This window comes from Notechis scutatus, chromosome 2 (assembly GCF_049901735.1).
Source record: "Notechis scutatus isolate UNSWTSFEM ecotype Mainland chromosome 2, rNotScu1.2, whole genome shotgun sequence".
NCBI lineage: Eukaryota > Metazoa > Chordata > Lepidosauria > Squamata > Elapidae > Notechis > Notechis scutatus.
In genome coordinates, this window is record NC_142010.1 from 169827853 (window position 1) to 169849931 (window position 22079).

The 22079-nt window shown below is 41.8% G+C and overlaps 1 protein-coding gene and 1 long non-coding RNA gene across 2 annotated transcripts in view; both read right to left on the reverse strand.

The window, feature by feature from the left end:
- The window catches only part of MFHAS1 (multifunctional ROCO family signaling regulator 1), a 28903-nt gene extending 12523 nt beyond the window's left edge, over positions 1-16380 (reverse strand). Inside the window, exon 1 of the mRNA XM_026672886.2 lies at positions 12577-16380. Coding sequence (XP_026528671.1) covers positions 12577-15880 — 3304 coding nt within the window. The 5' untranslated portion in view covers positions 15881-16380. The remainder of the gene's footprint in view (positions 1-12576) is intronic.
- LOC148132408 (uncharacterized) overlaps positions 1-22079 on the reverse strand; it is a 251800-nt gene that overhangs the window by 116793 nt on the left and 112928 nt on the right. The window lies entirely within an intron of this gene.

Consider the following 22079-nt stretch of genomic DNA (forward strand, 5'->3'; position numbering starts at 1 on the left):
GGAGAATAGGTTAACTCTTCTTCTTTGTGGCAAGCCCTTAGATATTGGAGGAATGCTACCACGTCACCTCTAGTCCTTCACTTCATTAGAGCAGACATATCTAGTTCCTGCAATCATTCTTCATATGGCTTAGCCTCCAGTCCTATAAATCATCTTTGTTGCTCTTTTCTGCACTCTTTCTACATTGCCGGATGAAACTACTACACCTTAAGATTAGGATGAAAAGACATCTCCAAGGATAATTGCCAAAAAAATGAGCAATAATGCATGAACAACATAGTTAAGTATAATAGTGCAAGATTCAAATTTGGTCCTGTTGCTATTATGACTGCATAGCCAAAATTCTTTCTATACTGCCATATCTCCCACTACCTTATCACTGAAATTCTTCACATAAACTAAGAATGTTTATTATCAGATAGCATTTCCATTTATTATCAGATAGCAACTCCAACATTAAATAAAAATGAATGTAAATAAATCTAAGTACAGGTAATCCTAGACTTATGATAATTGAGCCTAGAATTTATGTTGTCAAGTGAGAAATCTGTTAAGTGAGTTTTATCTCATTTTATGACTTTCTTGCCATAGTTGTTAAGTGAATCACTGCAGTTGTTAAATTAGTAACATAGTTGTTAAGTGAATCTGACTTCCCCATTGACTTTGCTTGTCAGAAGGTAGCAAAAGATGGTCACATGACCTGGGACACTGCAATCGTCATAAATTTGAACCAGTTATCAAGCATCCAATTATAAATCATGTGACCAGGGGGGCTGTTACAATGGATATAAGTGTGAAAAATGGTCATAAGTCAATTTTTTCAATGCTGTAACTTCAAACAGTCACAAAATGAACTGTTGTAAGTTGAGGGCTACCTGTAGTTTTAATGACCAAAACGAGTCATGTGGTGGACTACTGGTGAAGATGCTCACCTCCCCCTCAGAAGGTTGAGAGTTTAATACTAGGTAGTGGCAGATATTTGTCTCCACAAAGAAAAAATTGGATACAAAGAAAAAATATCTGCTGCGAACTCTATGTGGTGTCAGGAAGGGCATCCAGCCAGTAAACACTCAGTTCCATCCAGTCGCCTTGACTCTACCCCGAATTAAGAGATTACGGCGTCTTGAAAAGGGAGGTTTGATGATAATTTGGGTTGCCATTTTGAGACCACCTGAAGTTTCCCTAAGATTACCAGTGGTCCCAAGACCAGATACATGGAACTAAAGCCTGGGCTTTCCTGCCATAAGAAACCTATTTTTCTTGAAAGTGAAGCTAATTGTGAAAGAATCATGTAAGAACTAAAGCTGTGGATGAGATACTTTACCACAAGTAACTCTCCTCAAAAAAGCCTATCTGTTCATTAGCGATACTTGGAGCTTTCACCAGAGGCCAGTTCTTTGAAGTAAAGAAGAAAGATCTTTAGTGGGTTGTTTGCAACTGTGTTTAGCTGTTCATTTGCTAGCAGTATAGATTCTTCCTCCTACACTTTACATTCTACAAATCTGATTCGAAAGGATGGAAAATTATCTGAAACATCTGGTGGCATCATGAGGAGAGAAAAGCAAGGCCAAATCCCATTGCACAATCAGAAGCTCACTTGCATAATATCCAACGTAATTCATTCAGTGTTTCAGTTCCAAATAAATCTGTTCCTAGAGAATTGCATTAGTGCTTGTCCTAGCTTGTCTTTACATAATGTTATTATTATAGCAAGCTTTTATATCTCGTTTCAAATGAATGTGTTCTCAGTGTTTTCTTTTTCTGAGCCAGAACATCTACTGGTTTAATTTTGTATTCCTTTTATGTTCATCAACTGAAGCACTTGTGATTTAAGAAGAAAACTGAATTGACAAATATGTCTTCTTAACAATTGTTCATAGGGAAATTCATTATAGTTCAGTTTTCATTGATGTATTAGATCAATCTGGACTAATGCTAATCTACTATATATTTAGGAAAAATGTCTAACTTCATTCTAGTTGTCTTCACTGCCAATAAAATGTTTTCTTCTTATTTTTCTTCTTATATGTAAAGATATATTTTATTCATTCCTATCCTTTAATAATATGCCAAAATTTTGTGCTTTCCACATCTCATTGCATTTAACAAGGTCACAAATCAGTACTTATACTTTCACAATACAAATAAAAAGATAACAATTTGAATGTTAGGAAAAAGCACTTCAGTATCCAACACCTGCAAAATAAGATTGCCACAGAAAATATATTTCTTTGAAATTTTATAGATTATCTTTGCCATACTGAATTCCAACATAAACCAACAAGTAACTTTTGGACAGTAATGTATTTGTGAACTTTTTGTGCCTGTAAGTGCAGGTGCAATTTTCATGTTTAAGTCAAGTATTAGTAGATGTTCATTATTTATTATGTGGCAGCATGCAAGCAATTTGCATGCTACTGCAAGCAATTTGCATGCTACTGCATGCAAATTGCTTGCAAGCAGCATCAGCATCTATAAGCATTATTACCAAAGAGGAACTGAAAAGGGAATGCTTGTTGTTATGCTAAAGAAACAGTGGCAAAAGTACTGAGTTTCTCAGAGAAGGACATAGCTTTTGATTACAGAAAGATCAGGCATTCTTAGCTAAACCCATCACTTCAACTGATATTCCAAATTGGCTATAAATTAAGAGAAGGATCAGCATTCATACCCTAACCTCAGTGTACAATTACTGAGGAGCAAGATAGTTTATACTTCCAGAAATTGCATTAAAGACTTACTAGTGCCATTCAAATGAGCTGGGATTATATACAATAATATTGGATATAATTCCTATTCTAACCAGTATAAAGAAAATACAAATGACTCAAAATCATGCAAACTGTGGTCTAATATATTTGGAAAGGATGAACAAAAAAATGTTGCTCTCAGTACACTCTTTTTAAAATAACCACCTCTTATCCCTTTCCTCACCATTTCTACCCAGGTGAAACACAGGGAAAGAGGGGAAGAAAATTTCTTACATGTTTACACATTCATACATTTTCCAGTTATTACAACATCCTACATATTTGCCTACCATTTTTCCACAAAGGTTTGACAATTAATGCTGCTGTGATTAAACTGGAGTTGGCATCTACTTTTATATTTGTTATTTTTATGGAGAAATAAGGGAGGGAAAGTAGGAGAAAGATTCTTTTTTACAGTGTTTACATCCATCCCATTTTTGCTCATAATAAACTTATTTATCAGGTTTTGTATTATTTAAAGGGGCAAGGAATTTGAAATATAGATACTCAGCCAGCTGCGGCGAGGACAGTTCAAGGTCCGATAAGCGGGGGCTATTTAGGAGGGGGGGGAAGACATTAAACAACAGTTCAAGGTGCTTCAGACCGGTCACTTAATGAACATGATGAGTGGGTTTATCCTAACAGTCTAAGCCTCCAACAATAATAAAATGTCTGCAAGAAAACAACCAAGCTCAGAGAGCACCAAGGACCCCATCATTAAATCTGGAGTAGCCTGCCAGGAAGTTATGTGGATATTTTGGACTTTAGCTTTCATCAGCTCCAGAATGGTAAGATACTATGGAATGTGTAATCCAAAACATGTATAACTATTTTGCTATTCTTGAATCCCTGCAAAAAAACATTTTTTGTTACTATCAGGATGCTACATTTCTCTGGGAAAGAATAGTAATAGTTCCTCATAAAAGCTTTTTAGTAAAGATGTTAATGTGTTCCATTATTCATGGTAAGGATATCAATCTATTTAATGGCTTTCAAATGGATGGCTGAATAACTGTTCAAAAACCGATCAGAATAAACAATTTACCATTATCTTCTCAGATCACAAGTCTACCCTCTACAAGCTGTGGTTTCTGTTTGCATATCACAAGACAAGCTTAGCAACAGGGAGCAAATTTCTTTTAAAATAAATCTAATTAGAAAACCCATATATCTACTGGTAATGGAAAAAGGATTAGTCATGTCAAGCATTACACAATTGCAGAAATGAAATCAAAATAACTTCAAATTATCTCTTAGAACAAATTAACCTATACTGTAATCAATCATACCTCATTCACAAATGGACAAATAATAATACTGATTCACAATAATAGAAGACAACGTGGTGCAGCACGTATAGCCCAGGCTATATTTTTTTACTGCCACTCAAATCTTTTCCTACCTTTTTTAAAAAAACATTGTAATGTTTTAAAATTAAATAAACTGATATACTGCAAAGAAAAACGCCATATTTAGCTAAAAGAATGTGTTTTGACTTCACAAAGATCCCATTAGGATAGTTCACGTTCTTGTAAATCTTTTTTTGAGTCATCTTGTTCCCTATGATGCAAAGGTGTCCTCCTGCGGCAACCATTTTGTGAGTGTGCCTACCACCTGCTCTCAATATTTCAAATATGCTAATTGAAACATGAGACATGTGATTTGCAACCCATGCAAATAAATGTAAAAGAATATTATACAATGCTTTTAGCACTTTTTCCAGAAATGAAGACTAGGATCCTGAGAACTGAGAACTATTCTAGGTAAAACATTTCCTAGAATCTGAATCATAATCACTGAAGTAGTTTTTATGTTGACAAGATCAAGATTGTCAAAAATTTGTATTAATCAATTTATCATTAACAAGACGTTTAATATATTTTTGCTGAAGTACAATTTGTCTCTGTGAGACCCCTCACAGGATGTTTCATTCTGTTTTATAAAGTCCCTTCCCTGACAAGCTGCAAAATATTTTCCGTTGCTTTATGTAAAGATCCAGTTCTGAAACACTACAACTGATTGTAATAGTTTCTCTTAATTTTTAATGCTCTTTCAGTATTTGCAGCAAAGTAGGAAAGTCCGTTTTGAGTTAAGCTCAACTCCTACTGGCTTCCTGGACAGGCTACATATGGTTTTCATAGGAACAATATGGATGTTTTTGCTTTTCCCATCTTCCAAGCTATTTTTTCAATTTCTCAGTCTAACCTACAGCTTTGGTTATATTCATGGAATCATCATTGTTTGATTCAAAGGCATTTACCTTGACCTGTAGCTATAGTTACATTTAAAATACATCTGCCTGTGGAAAATTAGCCCAACAGAATGAAGGTTAAACTGAAACTTACCTGTCTTTTGATCCTAAGGCTTACTAATAGATCTAACAGATTCCAGTGTGGCTTACTATAACATCTTAGTACAAAATTTTCTGTTCCCCCATTCTTTTTCCTTTTTTAGTGATGGATAGGTATTTTAAAAGGATATATAAAATTATTTTTTCACTTATTTCCCCACGTTTTTGAAAGCTAGTGCGCAATTGAAATAAATGGGGAAATTGCAATTTTTCAGCACTTGCCCCCAATTTTTTAGCAGGGAAGTCTTGGCTATATGAGCCATCAAAAAGGGAGCTAGAAAACTGTAAGTAGTGCTCAGAACACAATGGATCAAGGGCAGCTTGATTTAATACCTTGCTTAGCTTTACACTGGAGCAAAGATCTCTGCTTCTTACTATCCTAACAAGGCAAAGCAGAGATTACCTGGTTTTAGTCACTATCACTAACAAAAGGAATCATATGAGAGCATTTGGATTACAGGCAGCTTAATTTGTTTCCAATAAGAATTCTGAATTGGAATTCCAGAACTTCAAAACATTGGATCTCAGAGTTTCTCAAGCAAATTGCTATTAGTTGGATGGGATTAAATATGTACATTTCAAGAGATGCACAAGAGTAGTTTTTAGGGCCCTTCTCTACACTCCTGGCAGCAGGATTTCTTTCATATGGGGGGAGATATTATCAACTAGAACGCTGTTGTCCCTGAATTGCTCTTTTTATTAGTTGTAGTCCTCAACTTACAACCAGAACGGACCCCAACATTTCTGTTGCTAAGTGAGACATTTGTTCAGTGAGTTTTGCCGCATTTTATGACTTTTCTTGCCACAGCTGTTAAGTGAATCATTGCAGTTGATAAGTTAGTAACCTAGTTGTTAAGTGAATCTGGTTTCGCATTGGCTTTGCTTGTCAGAAGTTCGCAAAAGGGAATCACATGACCCTGGAACACAGCAAAGGTCATAAATATGAACCAGTTGCCAAGCATCTGAATTTTGATCACATGATCGAGGGGATGCTGCAAAGGTCACAAACTCTGAAAAGCAGTCGTAAGTCACATTTTTCAGTGCTGTTGTAACTTTGAACTGTCGTTAAACGAACTATTGTAAGTCAAGAACTACCTGCATATCTCTGAAAGAAGGCTAAGAGGGGGCAACAGTTCACTGCTGCAGCCACTATTGGAGGAATGGTGAGCAGGGAAGAGGATTCTTCTTCCCTTTGCTGCCTGCCTTCTCCCACCCCCAACCCAACACAGATCTTCGGCTTTCCCTTAACCTTTGTTGCACCTTTTGTCCCATGCTGCACAACACCCGGTCCCAGTGCAGACTCTTTCAAATGTGAAGGTAGCTCAGGCTGCTACTGTTGGGAGTGTCAATGGCATATGGGAGTAAACATAGAAACAAGGGAAAGGGCAGCAAAGAGGTTCCAAGGGAGGTAAAGGTGGGCAGGGGAGAGGGAGACAGAGAGGCAAAAGAGGTTACTGGGGAAGGTCATCGCGATGGTACGTGTTGGGTTGCAACACAGGGGTTACCGATGGGAGTAATGACTATGTGGAAAGTTTCCCATGAGGTCATTATTCCCTTGGAGATGAGGAGTCTCAAGTTTGGTGTAGTGGCTTAGGCATCAGATTAGAAACCACCTTTAACACGAAAACAACTGGGTGAGTTTGGGCCAGTCCCTGTCTTTCAGCCCTAGGAAGGAGACAATGGAAAACCACTTTCAAAATCTTGCCAAGGAAACTGTAGGAATGCATCCAGGCGGTCACCAGGAATCAACACAGACTTAGAGGCACTCACTCAGACATTTTCTTGATTCTAAAAACTTGATTACAAGGGAAAGTATGGTCTCTCCAGACAAAGGAGAAATAGCCACGGAGGCACACAGTAGTCAAATAGGAGAAGGCAATCCTGCAACAAGTCAACTGGAGCCTTAAAAGTACCCAATCTCCCTCATTCTTCCTATGCACAACCCAAAATCCTTGCATGAAGAAAGACTTATTCCATTTTCTCATGGAAAACATTTTTTGCTGGATCACCATCTCAAATGCCAGGACGGGGTGAACTTTCAGAATCAATTATTTAATCTGAAACCAACAGTTAAAGAGAATTCCCAATGACTCTAAGCAAAATTATCTTAAGGAGCTTCACCTGGAGCCTGTGAAATTGAGTAGTGGTTGGAAAATATTACAAGGCTAGAATATGTACGCATTCTTCTGTACCCGGAAAGCAAGTAACAATTTCCACACTGTTTCAAGAAGCAATTAGCAAGTACATCAAAGAATCTCCACCCTAATGACTTTACCAATAAATGAGGTGCTGAATGACTGCTAGGGATCTGACAGTTAGCATTATAGCATGATAACCATCACATACTTCACAGGACTTTCTCAGAACCACTCAACTAAACTCCTTTCTCTTCACATAATATGGATGACAGATGAGATAAGAGAGTAATTACTTTTTCATGACAGCTATGCTCCTTGTTTCTTTTAATAATTCACCTTATACACTAGGGCAGAGAAGGGCATCCTCTGCAGGTTTAGAGACTGCACCTAAGCCTCTCAAGATTTTGGAGGGCCAAAAGAGATCATCTACTAATGCAAAAGGATGTCCCAAAAGGGGTGGCCAAATTTTATTTTGGTCTTTCCAGATGTGTAAAAGTAAAGTTTGGAAAGGAGGAAGCTTTGGGAAATAAGTCATTCAGATTTCCGCTCTTACAATCCCCTTACAGCCACTGCACTGCTGAATTTTAACTGAACAATTTCAGGGCATTAAGAAGAGATGCAGATGGGATACTTGGGAAGTCTATATTCCAGTGATGATGAACCTTTTTGTTGTGGTATGCTGAAACCGTGCGCGCATCGGAACCCACAGTGCAATATGCCCCGCCCCCCCGCACATGCACACGCAAAATCCTGCCCTGCCCCCTTACCTGCACTGCACATGCACGCATTTCCCAGCTGAGATGAGGCGAAAATGGCCTCAAATGAGCTGACAATCAGCTGGGAGGCGCATGCATGCGCAGTGCAGATAAGTTTGGCTGGGGCTTGTGTGCCTGCACAAATGGCTCTGCATGCCACCTGTGGCATCTATGCCATAGGTTGCCATCACGGCTATATTCAGTATTCCACATTTACCCATGAGTGAGAAGAACTGTAAGCTCTGTTGCTTTTCAATGAGAAAGCTCATTCTGGCAATAAATCTCTTGGGAACTTAGATGGATAAAGAACAGTTAGGGCCCTGAGACAAATGTATAGTCCATCATACAATGGGTGTTCTTTCAGTTGTTCTTGAACAATGACTATTCACATACCTGCGGTTCCATTAGATAATCCCATTTTAATGTGAAATTAAACAAAATCCTAAAAATGCTTTCAACATATTAGGAAGTTCTTAATCTCACTTTTTGCAAACATAGTTGAGAATGAGAACTGATACACCTTACCATGAATAAGCCCTATGCTCTAGTTTACACAGCTACCAAATGAAGAAATGTAAAATATTAAATGGGATATATTCTCATGAAAAAATATCCACGCTTATAGAGGCAGACAGTTCTGGTATCCAGGCATTGTCTACAATAAAAAAAATTCAAAGATTACCAAAAGCAAATTTTAAATTATCACTGTGTCCTTCAGAGTTATTTACCAAAAGCACATACAAGAATAGCAATGGTAAAATATCATTGCATAAGAAAATTTCTAGCAAGGTAAAAATACACAATTTGAACGAAGTAAAATCTGCTCAGTTCTTTTCTTCTCCATCTTAATGTAACACATTCTCCAGTATTTGAATGGCCTAAAAGAAAGCCCTTCTAAACACATTGCTTATTAAGATCAGATGTTTGTCTTGACTTTCTGCCAACATATTATGTTCTGTTTCCCAAAAATACTCTTTTGGTGTTCTGACTCAAGTCTCCATTACAAATCAAAAAAGTACCAATCATGATGTAAAAGCGATAAATTCAAGACAACCCATTATCAGAAAATCAGTTTGTCATACATACTGTACTGAAAATTTAGGGTGATCACTACACTATGTCATGTCTCAGGAATGGGGGAAGGAAGAGAAGGGTGATTGTCTCTCCTACTCATACAATTAAAAGCTGGGATAGACGTAGCATTTTGCAATTCTTCAGAACAATGACTCATAGTCTTACTTAATTTATGTTCAGAGGTCTTCACAACCATTTCTCAGATTCTGGAAGAAGTTAAGATAGAAAAAGAGATAATTCACTGCCTCAGTGGTTCCCTTTAAGGCCTACAAGATAATGTAATCTTGGGCATGTTTGAGAGCTGCAAAGTGTGTGACATCACCTGATTGGGCAGAGCAAAGAGCTGTAATATTGTGGCTAATGCTGCCTAGTATAAGGCAATGGCACTATAGATCAGAGGTCTCCAAACTTGGCAACTTTAAGACTTGTGGACTTCAACTCCCAGAATTCCACAGCCAGCTCTGCTGGGAGTTGAAGTCCACAAGTCTTAAAGTTGCCAAGTTTGGGGACCTCTGCTATAGATGGTATTCAGTGCTTTTATACATTCGCACATACATATTAGTTTTCCTCCCCAAAGTTGTGGATAGCAAGTATCATCTACTGGCATGCTATATGAATGTATAATGCATACCACCTCCAGCCTCAACCAGGAAATGGTACCAGAATTTGCCTTAGCTTTCTCTATGGCTTTCTACTTTGATAAACTAAAGCATGAAGGCTGCCGAACCCAAATCAGCCAATGATGACTTTTGGTAGTTATAGAATGGAAATTAATATGCTTGAGCAGAAATGTTCCATGCTGAACCATGTGCCTAAAATGAGCTTGATCTGTGAACAGCCCCTTACTAACTGCAAGTTTATACTCCTGCCTATAAATTATATATATTATGTAGTAAGAATATACAGGCCTGTTTAAGATTTCATCTCCATGATAAGAAAGAAGAGGATACACCTGAAAGCAAGCTTTCTTTGTAGTGGTTCCCACACTGTCAAAGACACCACCCCATAGGTATATCTGGTGCACTTTATCTTGTGCTACAATGCACTTAAAATAATTATGTCTGGTTCTTGGGGAGCCACTGGTCTGCTTTTAGTTTATGGATAGAGAGCTCTCAATGCAAATTGCAATATACAGAGACTGGAGAAATACAAAAATCATCACTGGCTATTTATATTGGCTTAGGAAAGCTATGCAATGTGTTAAAAGTGTATACAAAAATAGATTTTGTACAATGAGAACCAGTTTGGTATAATGCTGGAAATGCTGGATTAGGAGAGGTGAGAACCTCATATGATTTTTATTGAGAGAAAAATAAGATGGGAGAATGTTATGTATGATACTTGAGTTCCTGAATGAAAGGCTAGATAGAAATCTAATGACTATGATAGGTATATCATAAATCCATTAACAACCCTATACTGAGCATGTTCAACAAACGCTTTCAAGATATGATCAAATTTCCAGAAGAAAACATGCTCCTTAACTGTTTTAATTTCCCCCTTAACAAGCAATTTAGATGAAAGTCCTGATGAGATATTGTTTGCTTCCGTTACACTCTTTGAAAACCAATTAATATTGTTGTTTTAACATTTTGAGGCTGTTTGCTTTATGAGCATTCAAAAACATTCAGAATTGCTTTGCATATTATTCATCAGGCCTGTACAACTTATGACTGCCTGAGGTGAAAGCAGCAAGCACACACCCATCCATTTCCACACAGAGAAATTAAGTGGGGAATCAATCACATGTTGCCACTGGAAACAGGACAGGCCACATGGTAGCAATATATAAATAATCTGTTTTAGGCACAAATAAAAAGAAGTATTGGGGAATAGAAGAAATTTCCAACTGATGCTCAGTTGCACAAGGCTTGGATGTCATAAACATTACAGGCCTATTAAGATGTAGGGTAGCAACATACACACACTCACATACACATACAGGGGGGAAGAGGGGGGAACCGGTATACTTAATTGCTGTTTCCTAATTAAATTGGCTGGGTTCATACAATGATTCAATATAACAAATCATAAGTTAAACCGCAACGTTCCCACAACCTTGCCAACGATATTTTAACTCAACATTTTGTGCAAACACAACCATAAACAATTTGAAGAAGCACCTGAAAAAAGGATATGGATTCAGCAGCAATCAAAATGTGAATAATACATGGAAATGAATACTTGCACAGCTAAATAAAGCAGCATTCAGGTTGCATTATACATAAAGTTTAGAACCTTTTCTCACAGTGCTACAGTGTCTACTCAATAAGAAAGAGTAAATTAATGATTACTTATGTAATAATTTGTCACAGCAATATAACTACTCAATAAGTCATTTAGGAGAAGTTACCAAAAATATTTCAGGATTATTTTGGGAAAAGATATAGCCATTCTACACATATTCTATTACATACTGTAGTCCCATTTGACATTTGATAAAGTAATATAGATGCCCAGCTACAGTTCCCAATAATTTGAACACTCTTCATGTTTACCTTCTTCTCTATTGATAAATTTCAATATATACTACAGGTAGCTGGTAAAATATCCCTACATGCCATTTTGTCAAGTAATACAAAGAACTTTTATTATATTTCTACAATTTACAGGGAATCCTCGACTTACAACCTTTCATTTAATTCAGGGTTCAGGGTTACAATGGCACTAGAAATAGTGTCTTATGATCAGTTCTCACACTTATGGCCATTTCAGCATCCTCACAGTCACGGGTGATCAAACTTCGGATGTTTGGCAACTGGCATGTACTTATGATGGTTGGAGCATCCTGGGGTTCTGGGATTGTTATTTGCAACCTTCCTAGGGAGCTTCTGACAAGCAAAGTCAATGCAGGAAGTTAGATTCATTTAACAGCTATATGACTGACTCAACAACTGTAGCAATTCATTAAACAACCATGGCAAAAAGATCACAAAATGGGGCACAACTTTAACAGAAATGTTGGGCTCAACTGGTCATAATTGAGAACCAGCTGTACTAGAACACTGGGGAGTGCTGAAATTTCTCATCTGGATTAAGTAAATTTGCCTGTACAGAGCATCAAACCTACCTTTGGATATTTGTTTTTTTCTTTTTGCAACAGACTATCAGGATGTTATCCTCTACATAATCCTGCTAGGTGGGATATTAACCAAAACATTTATGCAGATATGTGGTAAAATGGTTCCCTGTATCTACCTTTTTACAGGCAACTACCTGCATTTATTGGCAAACCGTAATGTTTATCGAAACACTGTGCATAGGCAGCACGTAACCGATTGAACTCACAAAAGCTAAACAGAATGGGAGTTCATTAGACAGAAAATAGTCAGGAAATCCCAAGACTGTAGATTAGGCTTGGAAGTTCAAAAACATCCCAGAAAAAGACAATGGTGAGACACTTTTGTACCATTGCCAAGAAAACAAGTTGGCTGTGCCCATATACCAACCAGGAAACTGAACTCAATGCAAAGGAGACATTACCTTGACAGTCAGCTGAGGTTTCTTACCTGGAAAGGTATGTGGGTGGGGTGACCCTCTTTTAAGGCACTTGGAACAGAGGACATGCACACTATAGTATAAGCCTGGCCATTCTTGAAGCAATACATTTAGTTCTTCCACCAGTGGGGTTACGGCTTGCCAAGCTGTCCATATATTTGGTAGAGATGCATGGCTAGCAATAGACAGTGTATCTGGTTGTTGGGTGCCTTTGGCAGGCCTGTAACTTATGACTACCGGCACTTTCCCCCTGTACGCATAGATCTGATATTTTCCATCTGATCGCTGAACCACATGGCTGTTAATCTGCACACTGTAGCGAGCAAACAATCCAGGGGGGAAAATAAAGGGAAAGTTGTACTCAATCTGCAGCTGTTCTGCCCCAAAAGATTGCCCACCCAGGCTAGTACCATTGATCCATGCCTCTGCATGAGGCATCTCGTTCTTCACATAGCAGGGAAATTTGTACCATGCTGTAGCTCCGTTCAAGGGTTTTGATTTGGGCTTATTAACCCCGTAACAGAGTCCCATCTTTTCGAGCAATTCCAGCAGAAGCTGCAAGTCCTCTCTGCTTTGGATGTGGGGCTTGAGAAGCAGGTGAATAACATGGGCAGGGAGAAGGCCATGAAGCAGAAATCCTTCCACATAGTGGTGGAGCTGTGTGGCCTTCATCTCGTCCATATGGGTGCTGCTGAGCAGTTTCTGGAGCAATATTGAGGCGTCATGCTGGCAGAAGACATTGAGAATGTCGATGAGCCTGGGCAGATTGTGGAAAACATATTCTCGCAGGGTCTGGTGCTCCTCAAAATACAGCAGCTTGCCACTCTCATGCAAGTAGGAAAGTGCACTTTGGAGACGATCCTCCGTCAGCCCTGCCTGCAGGCCAAGTCGAGCAGAGTCCCACCAGCTTAGCCATAACTGCTGAGCTTGGGGTTGGAAGTGCAGCTCCTCCAGCACTTGCCAGGATCTTGGCAGAACCCGGTGCAAATTTGGAAAGATGTCCCTGTGCTCTGCCACTGAAAGGAGCTTCTCTCGCAATCGACGGACCTGAACCCAATCCCAGCAGTTGATAGGCAAAACTGGGGAGAGGATTTGTGGGCGGTGGTTGAGCAGATATTGGAACTGAGCTTTCTTGCGCCGTAGATTCTTGTCTGATACCCCATAGAAAGCAACATGGGGGCTCGAGCAGCGCAGATCAAAATCCTGCCCCAGAGCTTCATCCACCTGCCGGGCCAAAATCTGGAGGCCTTCATAGTCACATTTCTCTTGCCAAGCAATCTGGCGGTGGATGTCTAAACATTTCTCCTCTACCTCCCGTTCGGGACACAGGTCTGCATGGGTACCCACCATACATACCACAGCATGTGGCACTTTTGCCCCCAGCCAGTGAAGGAAGTGTCCCACAGAAGGATAAAAACACTGTGGCATGTAAGTGCTCAGATTGACTACCAACACATAAAGGGCTCCGGGTGAGAGGAAGAAGGGCTGGATCACATCGTAACTTGGGTCTCCTGCCAGCTCATATACAATGAAGGTTAGACTTCTCTCCACATCTGCTGTCCAGTCTGCCACTTCGATACCTTTGCTGCTGCTTGGCAAACCTGTTACATGTGAGCCTGGAGGCCTCAGGGGGTAACTCCCCAAGCAGGTTTCCCTATGTATTTTAATTGATGGGGACAATGGGATATCATCGTGCTGCTCCGCAGCAGAGCCTCCTGCCTGGGTCTGACCAATAACTTTGGGGGACTGACTGAACACACCCCTCTTCTCAGTGGAGTTATATCCTAAACAGGAACATTTCAGAGGTGAGACAGACAAAGAAGAAGCCTCGGGCTGTTCCACAATGGGACAATGGTTTGGCTGTGCTTTTGGAGCCAGAGGTTGGGGCAGGTCTCTCGGGGGTTGCATGAAGCACCCCCTGCTTTGGGTTCTTTCAAAATTCTTAGTAGCTGAACCAAAGGATGACTCTGCCTGCTCCTCTTCCTCTTCCTCCATGAGGCACTTTCTAAGCAGAGTTTTGCCTGCATTTTTCAGGCCCATGAGGACTAATTTGAGACGGGGTTTAAGGGCAGGCTGAGAGTGAGCCAGTTCCTTCTGGTAGGCAGCTATGTAAGGGATGCCCTTCATACAGACCTCATAGGGGGGCTGGATCAATGGATTGTCTTTGATTTTCCACAGACTCACACGGCTGAGTTGGCCAAACCCCTCTGGAAGGATGGCGATCTGATTTCCCTGAAGTACCAGTTCCTCCAGCTGATGAAGCTTGACTATGGAATCAGGCAGGTAGCGGATGCGATTGTTGTCCAGCCAAAGCGTGCGGAGTTGGCAAAGCTGGCAAAGCCCAGCGGGCAACAGGGTAAGCTGGTTGCGACTGAGGTAGAGCTCCTCCAAGCCTGGAAGGGCCAGCACAGCTGCCGGGAAATCAGCCAGCAAGTTGGATGAGAGGTTCAGCATTTTGAGACGCTGCAGGCTGCCAAAACCAGCAGGCAGGACACTCAAGCGGTTTCCGTCCAGCATGAGACTCTCAAGGGTACCCAGCTGGCACAGGCCCTCCGGCAAGGCCGCCAAACCAGTGCCACTGAGCCACAGGATTTTCAGGTGCCGAAGAGAAGTGATGCCTTCCGGAAGAGACCCCAAGAGCCGGTTGCCAGAGCAATCCAGCTCTTCCAGGGCGTCCAGCTCCAGCAGCGCTTGAGGGAAAGCAGAAAGCTGATTGTGGTCCACGTCCAGGGTGCGGAGCTGTCGCAGGTGGGCCAGGGCCTCGGCGGGCAGGTGGCTAAGACGGTTGAAACTCAGATCCAGCTCCTCCAGCTGTGGCAGTTCGCCCAACCCGCCGGGCAGCGTCTCGTCGCCTCCGAGCTGGTTGTGGCTGAGGTTAAGCTTACGGAGCCCGCGCAGGAGCGCCAGCGCCTGGCCGTCGTCGCGCAGGCAGCGCAAGCGGTTGTGGCTGAGGTCGAGTTCGGCCAGGCGGCCCAGGTGCCGAAGGGCGGCGGCCGAGGGCAGATGAACCAGGCGGTTCCTCCGCAACGAGAGGACGCTCAGGCTGCTGCCCACAGCGGCGCACAAGCCCTCCGGCAACTCATCCAGGCCGCGCCCGCTCAGGTTCAACGCCTCCAGCGGCGAAGTCGGCGGCGGCGATTGTTGTTGTTGCTGCTCCTGCGAGGATTTCAGCTTCGGCGGTGCCTCCGGGCCGCTCTCTCCCCGGGAGCCCAGCTCTAGCTCCAATTGCTGGAGGTTGCTCTGCAGCTTCCTGGCGCGCAGGGCGGCGTCTCGCCAGAGCCGGGCCGCCTCCTCTGGACGCTCCATCTCGGCCATGGCGCCACCGCCGTAGCGCTTCTAGGGCGCAGCGAGACGGGAGCAAAAACGGGCCCGGGCACCCTCGACCCTGGCCGTTTTCGTCCGCCTCCTCTTCTTCCAAGCCGGGCCGCGCCGCTCAAACCTGGCGGGGGGCTCCGCCGCCACGCTCGCCATGGAGAAGGCGACGGCTCCGGCTACAAAAGGCGCGCGGCCTCCGAGAAGTCCCGTCTCCTGCGCCTTCGCCGCCGCCGCACCCGGCGGAGCATCCTTTCTCCCGGGCGACCGCTCCCAGGGCGAGGCGACGCCGGTGGATGCCCTAACTGGGACTGAGGAGCCGGAGGTGGCGGTGACGGTGGCGGCAGCAGCAGCAGCTGCCGCGGAGCAGCGAAAGCAGCCGTAGCGCCGCCTGCCGGCACGTGACTGCCTGCCTGCCTGCCGGCCTCCGCGCCCGGAGCCGCCCTTGAATCCAGGAAGAAAGGGCGCGTCAGGGCAGAAAGCGGCTGTTTTTCCTCACGTCCCTTTATTGTCGCGGGTGAGGAGCCCCGCCGCATCTGCCAATCATCCTGCGGGAGCTTAAGGGAAGCTGGCGGAGGGGTTTCTTGAGGGTGAAAGGGAAAATTCATTCTGATGTAGGTGGTTTATCTTTCGTGTGAAGCCGTTCCTTCCTTTCAGAACTAAGCTAACCCCCTGCTTGAGAGTAGAGGCTCTGCAATAGGCTTAAGATGGTCAAACTAGTCAAAGAGGAAAGAAAGGCCTCTAAAATCCAGGGAATGGGAGTTTATCTTGGAGAAAAACACTGCTCCTATCTACAGCCTCACCTCTTATTTCCTTTTTTGGCTTCGTTCCTGACCTGATACGTTATTTAGGATTGCGCACAGCCTGCAGAAAGCCGCCCACCTCTTTCTTAGGAACTCAGAATTATATTACAACATCATTCCCTCCGGATGGGTTGGTTCGTGACTCACCTTATTTCCAACAAATATGGTCATGTTATAATATTCCTGCATAGCAGCAAGCTGAAGAAAACTGCACAATTTCCTCTTCTTCCTCCTTGCCCTCTCCCTGCCCCTGCAGATTAGGTTGCCCATGATTTCCAAAAAAGTCCATGAAGTCATTTTGTGAGCTTCACAATTAGATATTTAATTTCACATCTTTTCAGATGTAATATATGGCAAGGCACTTTTACCCTACTTTGCAAAGTATCCCATAGCTTACATCCATAGCTGTGTGGCATCAGAAGTTAGTGCTTTGTCCATGCCTGAGGTGTCATAAGTCCTAATAATGAAGGCAGAGCATTTGTTTGCTTCCTAAGAAATAGGATCCCATCTGCATCTGCAAAACAAATTGAGATCAATGAAAAATGAACTCATTTTTGGATTTATACATTGAATTACAAATAACCAAACTGGTCGGGAGGACTTGAATACGTACTCCCAAGTCACAAAACGCACATACAACTGCATATTAACTTCTAAATAATAAGGTTTAAATAATATGCACTCTACCTATTTCCACTAAAAACTGGTGTGATCATTCAATGAGAAAGTATATACAAATAATTGTAATAATTGTAAGAAAAGAAAAGCAGATAGGAAAGGGTGGTGTTTCTCAAACGTTTTCCTTCATTACCCAAAACCATTTTTAGGAATCAGCAAACTGTTTTGTTATGTGTTCTTTATGAAAGCCTGAATGGAAAATCTTACTTCATACATAGGTACTTGGAAACTGCAATAATTGCATCTCATCCTCCCCAGCTAACACAGGATATTCACTGTGAATTGTTGACCAGAAAGACTCCAGATGGTTCTTCTTTTCTTCAAATAACATTTTGCACTGATGTTTAACATAAGCTCAATCATTTACTCTGTAAAGCCATTAATGAGTTAATTAATGTTAGTTAATTAATTAAGTATTAATCCAAAGAAAAAATGCTTTTACCCAATTTTGAATAATTTACCCAGGTTTGGGAAATGCTGGACTGGGGGATAATCTCATCACGTTTATTCAGAGGAGGATATTATCAGCATTTGCACTTTCAGTATTACAGTATTAATAACTCAGCATATGTCTTTCTCTAGAAAGGGGTCTTGTAAGTATATCAGTTTAGCATACTGGGCTAGCATACTCCTCTCATTAGTGTAAAATACTATGGGCACCTGCAGAAGCGGAGCAAGGAAGGGCAAATATTTACAAATGAAACAATTTAGATTATTGAGGACAATGTTGGGGCACATATAAAAGACTGAACTTGGCATCATGGTGTCACATCACACGTTTTTATCACATTTGCAACCTCATGATTTGTCCAGGATAGTTTTATTAGAAGAATTTTGCTTAAATCCTGGAATATCTCCATGCCATTTCCCTCATTTGAGAGGGGGACCATAGCAGATCCAAAACTATAAACAAGAAGAAGATTGTTCTGTTCAGGCTAGATTAAGATATCTAACTGGACATGATTGAAACCAGCCATCAGAAACTACCCTGTACTAATTCAGACCATTGATCCATCAAATAAGTGTTGCAATATTTAAATCAGCATCCCCCAATTTCTCACATCACCACAGCAAGCATCAGTGCTGTCTGGGGTTGTAATACATTTGAAGTACTAAGTTGGGGAAAGATAGGCCTACCCTACAGGAATTTCAGCTGAGGATCTTCATAACTCCTGAGCAGTGGTGGTATTTGACTGGTTCTGCTTGGTTCTGGAGAGCCGGTAGGAGCGATGAGCAGCATAAACCGAACCGGTTCTCTCTGCTGCTCTAATGGCTCTGCTGTTGGGCCCACCCACCTGCCTGGGCTCCCATACTCACCTTGATCTGCTAGATTTGAAGCGCAGCTGCTTTGCGCGGCACAGAATAGTGCCACGCGGCAGCTGCTGAAGCGACCGGGAGATCGTGCAGGCTTGCAGGAGGCGAGGTAGAATGCCTCTGCGCCTGTGCAAAGTGCGCATTTGGCACGCACGTGCATGTCATGTGTGTGCAGCAGGCAAAGCGCGCCCACCAAACCGGTGGCAACAATATTTGAATCCCACCACTGCTCCTGAGATACAGAGATGGAACCTGAGACCTTACATAGTGTACGCAGTACAGCTAAGTTAAAAATCCAGCAGTTGTATCATACCTACCCAAAACAAGAGATTATTCCAGTGAAGGATATATTCAGAAGAGTTGCACATGCTTGATTGACTCAAGAAAAATATTTGCAAGCAATGAAAAGGAGATCTTCTTGTCTACTGCTCCACATGGAAGCAGTAGACAAGAATTAATTAATTAATGGAATTAATGCTTTTAATATAATCAGCAAAAGACACAGGTCTCTACTCTTTTGTTTTTAAGGGAATAATGGTTTAGGTCATACTAACTAGGAACAGATATCAAATTAAGCCAATATGTATTAAAGTGGTAACACAAGTGTCCTCAATATGAGAGTTGGATGACCAGATGAACTTTTGTACATTTACTATAGCGTCTCTGTTCTTTATGGCAAATTGTACCGTAAGCCAAAATTCTTCCTTAGAAGTAGCACTCTCCTTTGCATATCATCATTTATTGCATTGGTTTACATTTTAAAATATGAATTACAATATATGTTACATATAAATAGCCTTTTTATATATTAATATGAATTATTCTTACATAAAAATATTTTCCATAATAATTCTTTAAACTTTACACAAGAAAAAAACACAAAAAAGCATATATACTGTATTGTCATACAAATGTATATAAATCTTCACACATAATTTCAATAAAGGCTGATCATTTTTTATTGTAATCATATTCTACATAATATACATCTGTAGGTAACTCAATCATAGTGCCACAAGTAACATTAGATCTTAAGTCAACTGAGTAATTGGATCCACTTTCATTGTCCAGGGCTCAGTTTCCATAAATAGGTACCCAAAATGTAATTCAAAAGAGTGTGAACATTTGAAAATATTAAAACTTATCTCAAAGTCAATTAATGTATGCAGTTGTTTCTTCCAGAACATAATTTTAATGCTAATAGAACTATTCTGAAATCATAATCATTTTAGCCATACTGCAGAATGAGGACTTCTTCCGCATGTTTCTAACCAATACGGTCCTAAACTTTCTTTTGCCAATTAGGTCCCCAATAGTTGCTGATGTCCTCCTCCGACTTGTTTTAGGTCTCTTTATATTTCCATATTCCATATTTCAATGAGGAATTTAAAAACAACTTTGGGATAGTACATTTATTATTAATAGGCACAAAGATATGCCTTCTTTTAAAATGGATGTTTTAATCATGTAAGATACAATATGGTATTCTGTAAAAAGAGAGTTAACATTGGTAACAATAATATCAACATTGGTATAACTTCTATTAGTCAGAATGGGGTTGTCCTTTCTAATAACAGATTTGGGACACAGTAAAATCTTGTTACTACATTCTGCCCAATGTAAGTTAACCTGCATCTTATCAACTGGCTTTCTGCATGTGGATGCAGGGAAAGGTATTGTTCTACCACTAGGGCTGTTGCACATGGAATGGGAAGATACAACTTTATTTGTCCTCTTAGCAGGATAACTTGATCAAGTCCTGAATAAAATAATTATAATCCTCTGTCTATCTATCTGTCTGTCTGTCTGTCTGCCTGCCTGCCTGCCTGCCTGCCTGCCTGCCTGCCTGCCTGCCTGCCTGCCTGCCTGTCTGTCTGTCTATCTATCTATCTATCTATCTATCTATCTATCTATCTATCTATCTATCTATCTATCTCCCATTGATGCTCAATATTTTGGAACTCAATAAAAATTTAGTTCTGATCTGTGTATCTTGATTGTTGAGGTTATATGGAATTCAACATCACAGATGTTTGTCATTTATGTACATTCCTATAGTAACAAAGCAAGGAAGAGGGCATATTGGATTTCAGGTCTCCTATCAAGTCACCCTTAATTATTCCAATGACAAAATCTTTGGGGCGGATGCAGAGATGGTATTCAGCAGGTTCTGACCAGTTCTGGAGAACCGGTAGCAGAAATTTTGAGTAGTTCAGAGAACCAGCAAATACCACCTCTGGAGATTTTACAGTATCCTTCCCCTGCCATGCCCACCAAGCATGCCCACAGAACTGGTAGTAAAAAATTTTGAATCCCACCACTGGGCGGATGGTTTAGTACAGGGTCCTCAACCACGGGCGCGGACCGGTACCAGTCCGTGGAGCACTCTGTACCGGGCCGCAAAGAAAAAAAAAATGGCGGCTTTCTTCGCCTTCGGTGAATGCTGCTGGGATCGGGGATCAAGGACACAAATGAAAGAAGGGGAGGGAGGAAGCAACTGAAGCCTGTCCTGCTCTCTGGCTCAGCGGCTTCGGTTTCCTCCGCCTCGTTCCTCTCTCAGTCGCTCTCTCGCTGCTCCACCAGCCCAGGAAGAAACTGCTTCAAAGAAGCCGGGGGTGGTGGTGATGGCTTTCCTGTCGCCGCAGCTCCTCCGAGCGTCCGTTCACCCCGCCCGCCCACGCACAGTTCAATTCAGTGCCCTGTTCTGCCTGTCTGGTTGTTTGGGAGCAGCTTCGGCTGAGAATAATAACTATTCGCCTCTTTTATCAGCCAAGCTGCTCCGAAACGAAGAAGGCAGGCAGGCAGGCAGAACGGAGCACTGTGGATTGAACCGCGCATGGGTGGGCGGGTAGGGGTAAACGGGCGCTTCGGAGGAGCTGCGGCACAGGAAAAGCCACCCCGGCTTCTTTGAAGCAGTTTCTTCCTGGGCTGGTGGAGCAGCGAGAGAGCGACTGAGAGAGGAACGAGGCAGACACCTGAGGGAGGGAGGGAGACACCTGAGGGATGGGGCTGAGGGAGGCAGGGCCGAGGCGCTCCTGAACTTGGTGGTTTGCTCGCAGACGTTTTATTACCCGACTAGGTAACAACATCAGATGTTACCTAGTCAGGTAATGAAACATCTGCAAGCAAACCACCAAACTCGGACTCTTCCCCCCGTCCTTGAAAAAGTGTTTGTGCTTGAAACTGGTCCCTGGTACAAAAAGGTTGGGGACCACTGGTTTAGTAGAAAGCTCATACCGTGTGGTCTGTAAAGGTTTTAATTTTCATCAGACTTCTGTTGTGAGTGATTGAATCATAGTCCATCCTTAGTTACATTAGTCAATGGATCTTGCTTAGCCATTTATCTTTATTAATCCTTTTCTCTCTTCAGTAATCCTGTTTCCTCCAGTAATTGTTTTCACAAAACC